General features: G+C 46.8%; 1 protein-coding gene across 1 annotated transcript; it reads right to left on the reverse strand.

The window, feature by feature from the left end:
* Nucleotides 1-6,911: 6,911 nt before the first annotated feature.
* Nucleotides 6,912-7,994, reverse strand: LOC128714560 (integumentary mucin C.1-like). The gene is made up of 4 exons (XM_053809435.1): nucleotides 7,943-7,994; nucleotides 7,497-7,880; nucleotides 7,119-7,439; nucleotides 6,912-7,045 (listed from the first exon to the last, which is right to left on the reverse strand). The coding sequence occupies exons 1-4, from the start codon at nucleotides 7,992-7,994 to the stop codon at nucleotides 6,912-6,914; spliced, it is 891 nt and encodes a 296-aa protein (XP_053665410.1).
* Nucleotides 7,995-9,653: the final 1,659 nt, after the last annotated feature.

The following is a 9,653-nucleotide window of genomic DNA, read 5'->3' on the forward strand; positions in this document are numbered from 1 at the left end:
AAACGAACACGAGCAAATCCATTTCAATCCTATAATGCAGTGATCCCGCAAACCAGTGCACGATCAATCGTACTGAACAAAACCATACGAACGCGGCACACTCTTGATACCATTTGACCCATGCGAAGGTGGCATGAAGTAAGCGAACAGGCATTAATTAAATTTTAGAGCTAAGAAAACACGTCGCCGTTCGATTTATGTTTGCGTGGGAGGATGAGTTGTAAAGTACGGAAAGTGTCATCGGGGGTAACACACGGTGATTTTTCTCTGCAGATCGCGAGACAGCGAGACCAGTGCGAAAGTTACGATCGTTTTTCACCATCTAGATTTGGATCTCTATCATCTGCCATCGGTGCGATCTCAAAAGGAGTTGCACCCGGCGTTGCCTACATTGGATTACGCTCCCATGTCGGCCAGCTATCCTCTCAAGGATCGCCGGTTTGTACAAGCGTCGCGCTGGATAACCTCACCAGTGAAATGATCCAGTTTGGGGTTTTGTGTGCCAGACGCTTACACTTGAATTTCATTGATACTTGCCCAGCTGGTTTCACGCTGGTGCACAGCCACTTGGACCGTTTGCATCGTACAGAAAAATTGGGTTCAGCATAAGTATTAAGTGTTACGCAATCTGCGCACTACACGCAGAAGGCCCGAGAGTACGAAACGAAACCGTCTACGCTCGTACGCGGGGAGATAAATTATGAACGGAAAAACGCAGTGACATACACACTCCCTTCTACCGGGCCGGTGTGATGTTGGCCAGTGGGTAAGTGTGCTGGAGGCCAACGGCGTACTTGGGCCCGAAAAAGCGCCGGTAAGCCAGTGCGGTAAAACTGGAGCTATCGTATCCACCCTGCGGTGTTAGGACGGCAAACCAGTCTTCGAAGCGGCTATGAAACTGCGAATCGATCGCTGAAACAGGTCTTGTGACGCGCGGCAGACTAAGAAGAGACCAAGAGGAAAGGAAACATAACAAATTCACGTTTCTTTCTCTCGAGGGCAATGTATGCCACCGTCTGTCGGTCGTATAGTGATGACGTTTTCTTACAGCCTATACGGGTTATAGACCATCGGAAATGGTGGTTGGCACCGTGGAACGGTTGCGCGAAGGTAATCGGTTGTCATCTAGCACTGTTTTTTTTTGTGTGTGCTGAGCAATGGCAGCAATCCGTTCGGAGAAAGGATGAAGGTGGTGACGAAAAATTGACGATAAATTGCAAACGCTCGAGCACGGTTGAGATAAAGATGCAGTCGATCGGTTCTCACCCCAAGAGGAATGACATGCGCTAAAGTGAATTGACCCATATTTTAACATGGCACAGATTAAATGCTTGGTAAAGCTTTGTTTAATGTTAATAAGACAGTGGTTTCAAATTAATGCTGTAATGGAGAGAGCTGTAGACTCATTTGGCCAAAACACATCATGCAGCATTTAAGTGCAATGTGGTTTTTAAGGATTTTTGAACAATTTTAATAGCAACTTTGCTTCATTTTAATGCTTACTTTTTGTTTGCAAGTTCGTCTATAATTCCTGTGACAGAGTTAAATATTCACGACTTTCCCTAAGAGAGTTATACTTCAACATTTACAAAGAAATTCAGTGAAACTTGAACTTGATTTCTTGGAGGAGTGTTAAATCATTTCGTTAACTTGAGGTTTACTTAGGGTTTATCTTATATTACTAGAGTATGGATAAAGATAAAGTCAATTTTGTAAAGTTTATAAACATTTAAATCGTTTTTATTGTCAAGTGTAAGATTTTGGTCATAAATTGTTTAAAATGTTTAATTTTTGCTAATTTAAGTTACAGGCGATACTTTGGGTACCTTCTTGTCTAGATAGCTTGCATCAGCATCAAAAATTCATCCGCGAAGGTAGTTTTGCTTGTTTTAATTTGTATTTATTTTATATTTCCTGTTATAATTTAGTTTTCTAAAGCTCATTACTTATTTACTTCAAAAATATTCAAATTTTATTCGTTTTTGTAACGAAACCTATCAATCAACCCTAAAGCAGTTTATGGTGCCATAATACAAATGTTATCATGCCTAAGCAATCTGTCGATCTGCTGAAGATGCTTAATGCTGTCGTATCATATTTCACAAAAAAAAAAACCAAATCGCTTCGTATTATTCAAATGTTTGAATCACTTATCGCTGGCAAAGGATGTCCTACGTCTTAATCGATCTAGGCGCGAGCAAAATGGTCATCACACATTTAAAACCCCATCAGCCGACCATCCTCCCTCACTATTTGCCTACAACCCTGGTATGTAAATTATCCGGATGCTTCATTCATCTGTTTCAATCATCAGCCTCGCCATCACCATCTGTTTCAACAAATGATTGGGGCTTGATGTAGGTGCTTCAAAAGATGGACAACAACAACAACAACATCCAACTCATAGGTGTCGACAATTCGATAAAAAAAAATCCTCGTAGAGGGCCGTCGTCTTGTGTTACGAGCACACCACCCCATCTCGTGCCCGAAGACGATCCATTGCGCTCGATTGGTGCGCTTTTTTATATCTTATTTTATTTCTGCGTGTGTATATTCGGCGCGCTTGGGATGGTTCACGCGTGGAGCCAAAAATGGACCACCCCGTGGCCGTCAGCACGGCCACTTTTATGGGTGGCGTTTGCGCATGTTCACGCTGTTGCACGGGCGACCGGCACGCGAACGTCTTTCGGACCTGTGTGTGCGCTTTATCTTGCCGCCGAACACGCGTCGAAGATGGCACAGCGTGTGAATCTTTCGCTGGTGGTTTGCTTATTTATTCTGCCGTTTATTCTCCACCTTTACGGCGTATGTATGTTTGCGCACGGTGGACATCATTCGTGGTGTTGACAATCTTGTTTTCGGGAAGCTGTATTTATTTTACTATTTCTTTCGGTTGTCCGCACCGGTTCACTTCCTTTGTTCGGTCGGATTATGTTGAATAATTCATTATCTTGCGCGTTTCAGTTTTTTTTCTGCTTGTTTGATCATTTGTTATCCGATTAGGTCATGATGGAAATATGGATTAATGTGGCACTTGAGCTTGAATGTGGTGGAGAAATGGTTATAATGAGTGTTAATTTGGAGAAATTTTTGCACGTTTCGTTGACAAATATAAATAAAAGAATTATCGTGGAACCCACCGCTACAAGGCACGAGAAACGGGGTATTCTTTTCCGCTCAACCGTAGGGAAACACATTAGACTTCATAAATTTCCCATTAAACATCACGATGCCACTAACCGAACAACATAGTTTGCGCCTTGCGCTGCCACCCCCGACAAACTGTTTCCCGATGACCTGCACTTAGCGGTCAGCTTGCGGTTGTGCTTTCTAAGACCACCCGACAAATTGCGCGGTACGACAATCTCGCAGCCGCTTGACAAACGGCCACATTAGCGCCATCGTAAAAAAGCACATACATCTTTCTGCTCCCGGTCCGCGTGCAACGAGTGCATGCATGTATAATGTACGGTCGCGGGAGGCACATTCACCGCTGACACATATTTCGAGTCTCCCCCCGGAACGATCACGGCGGCCCTCCAGAGCATAACAAAACGGAGCAGCAAAAGAATTAAGACGAAATAAAGATACTAATAATATTGCGCTAGCCCCTTGTGCAGACAGTGGATGGTGGTTGAAGAAATGAAACGAAAACAAAAAAAAAAACATAAACTCACTGGTACTCCCAGCGACACACACGCAGGACACAATTCTCCAACGATACCTGCTCCGTGACGTCGCGGTACGCTCGTGCGCTTATGAAAGGGGTCGCTTTATGCTGGGGCTTGGGAGAAATATGAACCACCGCCGGTGGTAATTTCTTTTACTCCCATTACATAACTCCCACACGCGGGCCAACAAGTCGTCCAATTTTGCGACCGAAGGCCCCGAAACCGCCAGACCACCACTGCTCGTGAGATAGGATATGTGTATTTATTTTTCGCCAACCACCATACTGCCGAACTAAATGACCTCCCGCTAGGTTCTTTTCCCTTTCTGACACTACCCGCGCAAGCGTCTCCCGAGTTGGGCTGCAAAATGGTAAGGTAAACTGTAGCAACGGTCTCCCTGGTGGACGCTGGTGGATTTGCGAGCTTCAAGAAAGTCAGCTTCCCTTTATTGCTTGACCGGCACACAGGCGACACAGAAACAATGGCATTCTTTGAAAGTGAGTTAATTTTTAGCGATCACTTTTGCTTTCGTTTCTTTCCCTTTCGGTTCGGCGATTTGGCTTGCTTCTGCGTGATCTAATACAGTGGGTCCCGTCCCGGGCTGTGTGTAGATCATTGGTTTGAGGATGCCGTGAAGGGTTTGATCGTGCGCCTCCTTGAATGCGGGAAAGTCCCGGTTGAAATTTCGTCCTACTAAATGGTCTTTTTCATTCCGTGCACAATAGATCTGGTCAAGTCGTAACACTTGAGACAGCTAGTTCAGCTGATTTAAACGATTTGTTGCTCTTAACAAAAAAAAAGTTCAATTCAAAAATGTACCGAATTACCATGAATGACTGTTATATGCTAGAATTACGTAACTTTTTAATGTTATAATCGGATGTATTAAGTTGAAGACATCTTCAAATATATTAAGATATTAGTAGCTGGAGACTACCAGTGAAGATTTCGCACTGAAACATTTACTTCTTCAGATATTCGATTAATTCTGATGAAGACGACTATAGATAGTATCAGCACTGGTCATATCTTTTCACTTTAAGCTCACCAAACATTCGTATATCATAACCGAATTCGTATCTCAATTAAAAGTGTCTAAAGATACTTGTTCATCAATTCAATGACAACTTCGAGGTATCTCAACTTATCAAAGTGGGTCAAATAACTCAAGAGGAAGCTGAAAGAGCAGAGAAGAAAGAGCAGATACATACACTAATAGTAGTAAAGATGATAGAAGAGTCAATACAACACAAGACTGAGGCCATACAGAATATTTTAGTTCCATTAACAGCAAATTGGAGTCATAGACCAACACTTATGGCAGACTTAGACTTTGGCATCTTCTTCTTCTTCTTCTTCTTCTTCTTCTTCTTCTTGCTCTCTCTGCGAGGTAATCCTCCGGTGTGACTGAGGAATTCAGTTTCCTGGACCTTTCCTAGTTACTCCGCAGTTTTGAGCAGGCTCAAACTACCTCTTTTTTCAATAGCGCCGGCAGCTAATGGCCATGTGCCATAAACTTTGAAATCAACAGCTGAAGTAAGTTTCTTGACTGTGTGATCTCAGAATGTTCATCAATTGTCGATGCGCAATGTACTCTTACTCCTACGTGCAATGCATCAAGCGAACATACCTTTACGTTTTTCAAACAAATCGTTCAGCTTCGTTTCAAAAATGTAACTGATATTCCACATTTTCCCACCAATAGAAAGCAAAAACGCACGAATTACGACCGAAAGTGAAAGCAAAATCCACCAAACAGCAGGTATGCCATCCCTTGCGCACCAACGTACCACAATTCCACCGCCGCACGTCGAGATTGCGCGCGTGATTCTAGCGAGCAGAACACTTTCCTTCTCGCATGTGCGGTCAGCTCGCGGTGGGGAACTGCAATTTATTGTTATGCAAATCGTACGCGAGCGCATTCGCACCTCTTGCACTGCCCGTTTGCGTTCGACGGGGCCCTTTCTTCCATTTCCCATTAGCTCGCTGTTTCACGTACCGTGCACGTCGATCGCAATCGATATGCAAGTCGGCCGGTGATGCCGCGAGCTGCTTCGTGGTCGTGGTTCGCGATCGCGACCGTGTCATAAAGCATCACACATGACCATAAATAAGGCCCGCGGACCGTATACTGCCCCAGTGCGCGAGACAGAAAGAGTGCAGTGGAGGGGGGGTTGTAAAAAATGCGAACAACCAACCGGCCAACCAACCGACCGAAGGGAACCGAACCGGCACGACATCAAATTAATCAGATCGTTTATTACGTAATGCGCCGAGGAAGGTGGAGTGAAAATAAAGGGACAGTTTGTGGGAAGCAGACCGCCTCGCAGGGAAGGGGGGAGAGTTGCTGAAGGGGGGAAGGAGGGTTGAAATTACGGGATGCATTAGGGAAGCTAACTGGTTTCCTTCGGGGCAAGTGCATGTGACACGCGGAGACCAAACGGTGGACACCAAAATAGAAGGAGAACACGGAAAAAAGCCTTCTCTCGGCGAGCTGCCAAATCGAGAGGTGCTGCAGGCGTTACAAATATGGCGTTGGGAATAAATCTCAACCGCTCGATGTGCGGTTGTCGATGCATGTTCAATGGTTTGAGAACCATTTGCGGTGTGCCCGCCCGAGTGGTTGAAAAATTGGGCGAGCAGAAGTGGGTTAAGCTAGCTTTGTGACGCACACATAAGAGAACGGCAAGATCTCGCAGTCTGGACGCGTTGGGATCGTAGCGTGCGGTTGGTTCGGGATGCAAATTCTAAGCAATTGAACTTTACCCACATGGGAGGCGATCAACATTAGCGCTTCGTGAAGGAACGTGTTCGAAACAATGGACAACATGACACAAATCAATCGCCTGGAGGACATCACGGTAACCTTTCGGAAGGTGCCTAGTTTAAAGTAATCTAAGATGTGTCTCAAATTGAACAGCCCCCCAATGTCATAACAGACAGTTGTTTTAAATTAAAACCCCCGTCAGCAGCACCTTATCTCTGGCGCCAGGTGCGTCCTCTGTCTGACTCACGCCAACATACGCCCCTAGCTCAATGATCCAACGTTTGGGTGCTTATCGTAGAGTAGAGTGCTTTTATTTCGATACACTTCCGCTTGAGGTGGGGAAACTTCTAGGAGCTACTGGTGTCACTATCACCGTGATTGATGATCCGGGCTCTTCTTCGCGCGAAGAAGCGCAATAATATGACAATAATACGAGAGATACACCGCGCACAATAGGTGACTACATCCCCGGCCTATCGGTTGCACAGCTGCCACGAGCAGAGCGAACACTGTTCGTACGGTTGTCCACCGCTGAGCTGTGTGCAGGTGTCGGTGAGCGACTGCTGTCGCTTGGTGCAACCTCGACTGATTACGCGTCGTTGGTTCACTGTAACGGAGAGCACGTGAATGAGTATATGCTAAAGTTAACGTACGCACAATTAAATCGGGACGGCCCTCACCAAATCGTTCGGTAGTGTAGCATACGTAGACCGGAAGTGGTAACTGACGTGGTGAACGAATGTCATCTTCGAATTCATCCATCAGAGAGTTCTTGGTCGCCTTAGCTGCCATCGCAAAGATGGACGTGGAACGAGCCCCATAGCATGGACAACACCCAGCCGGGCAGGATGGCGGGGTAGGTGTCGTCGGCGTTGGTGTTGTCGGCGTTGGTGTCGTCGGTGTTGGAGGTGGCATTGTCGGTGTTGAGGTGGTGAGAGGATGCGTAGTGGGAAGTGTTGGGGCACACGTCGGACAGGTGGTATCGGGGGTAGAAGTATGGACTGGTGTAGAGGTGGTAGGAGTGGGGGATGTAGGAAGCGTTGGGGCACAGGTAGGACACGTGGTCTCTTCTGGCGTTGAGGTGGTCGGTATGGGACTGGTTGGAAGCGTTGGTGCACACGTGGGACAGGTAGTGTCCGGTGTGGAAGTTGTCGGGATGGGCGTTGTGGGAAGAGTTGGAGCACAGGTTGGACAGGTAGTATCGGGTGTGGAAGTTGTCGGGATGGGAGTCGTGGGAAGAGTTGGAGCACAGGTTGGACAGGTAGTGTCGGGTGTGGAAGTTGTCCATTCCGGCGTGGTGGGTAACGTTGGTTCCGGAGCACAGGTGGGACAGGTTGTATCCGGAGGTGATGTGGTGGTGAAGTATGTATCCCCACAGACGACTGGGATCTCTTGCTGTAGCTCACAATCGTCGCACTGATAGCAAACCAATTGGGGATGTACTAAAACGAAGAACCGACAGGGTCTACAGATGCTCGAAATCTTCTCAGAATAGAAGTATTACCTGTCCCGAGACATATCACTAACAAAACTCCTAATGTGACGATTCTCGCCATCTTGATTGCGGGGGGGAATATGCAAAACACCACGAACTATAACTTTAAGCTGATCGGTACACACTGATGCTACTCCCTTCGGGAAAGACTCAGTTTATAGCATTGAATTGTCTTATCACCGCATAGATAACACTGTACTTGGAGGCATTCATCAGCGACCGCTTTGGACATAGTATGTAAATTATCGATAATGCGAGATTGGGTGCCCTCGGTAGAGCCTCCGATCGATGTTCGAATCTTTCAATGGACCGGTGATTCCTCGCTTTCTATCAAAGGTTGCGCAAAATCGTGTCAATCATGTGACAGTGAGCTGGCGGGAGTTTTTGGAAGCCATTAAACAGATTTCGGAAAATTGATACCGATTAATGAGCTTCCCAGACGCGACACAGTTCCGGTCCGTTACTATGTTGGGGCTTTGAAAGTGTCGCGTAAAATGGCATGGATGAAAGACATTAATTTAATCGTACTTTAACATTGCTTCACGTCAAGCAATGTCCTATTCAATTAGCAGATCATCTTCCCTAATGACCGGCGCTGCAAACGTTTGTGCACGCTGGCGAAAATATCGATCACTTTCACCTACATCATTTCGCTAGCACGGGACCAATTATAAAACAGTTCGCTCTTCACAATCTGTCAGCCGTTGATCTTTCTGCGCCCGTTGATCGCCCGATGGAGTCGCGTCCCGTCGACAGTTGCTGCCTGGTGCGCTGACAGTGCCGTTGGGATATGGTGGATTACCTCATTCCCGATTGGCGGTGGTCATGGTGGAAATTCAATTATCGTTCATTTCTAAAGTACCACGTGATAAATTACCGTTTCCTGACATCAGTTCGCTTTGTGCCGGGAATGGTCTGCCGATCCGTTGCCGACGACGGTTTGCCGAGTGTGCCCATTTCCCATTCGCAACAGCATTTGCTCCTCCACCGGAATGGTTACCCACCGGAGAGGTTCACCTCCAGTTTTTGGCCTTCGTGGAGCACATGACAACTGATTACAATTGCTGAAAGTCCATTACCCGACGCCGGCAATCTGACAGTTCGCTCCAGTTCCAGCACCAGCAGTTCCCGGTGCGCTCCCTCGAAACCGCTCTAATGCGATCATAATGTTCCGGCCAATTCTGAGATACGCGGGGTACGACAACGCGACGAAAGGAAGTTAATGCACCGTAGGGCTACCGGGAGACTGGAACCGTATTCAGCTGTCCCCCCGTACTGACGCGCGGAAGTACTGATGTTGGATAAACTGCTCCAAAACCGCCATTGGCAAGAACTGGCGAATCTCTACCAGCGGATCTTGATTTTTCCCGGAACAAAAGGGAAAGTCCGTGCAGCTCGTGGTACCCCATCCCAGGGCACCACCCGGCGCAGAAGGGTTTGCGGAAGCAAATTTGTGGCGCTGCACGAAAAAAACAAGAGGGTGGATCTCGTTTGGTGATTTGTTGTTTTTTCACTTTTGTTTCGCGTGAAGATGCCGATCGACCGAAAAGAAAAGAAAGTGTAGCATAAAACCTCGCCAACATGGGCCGGGGACCGGCTCGCCAGCTAACTGCCGTTTTACGAGCGCCCGTTTGCAAACTAAGCCATTTAGCAAAAACGGTTGCAGCGAAGACGCTCCTACAAGGTGCATGGAAAAGCGGCAACGCTAACGGTGTGGAAA

Source organism: Anopheles marshallii, chromosome 3 (genome assembly GCF_943734725.1).
Source record: "Anopheles marshallii chromosome 3, idAnoMarsDA_429_01, whole genome shotgun sequence".
NCBI lineage: Eukaryota > Metazoa > Arthropoda > Insecta > Diptera > Culicidae > Anopheles > Anopheles marshallii.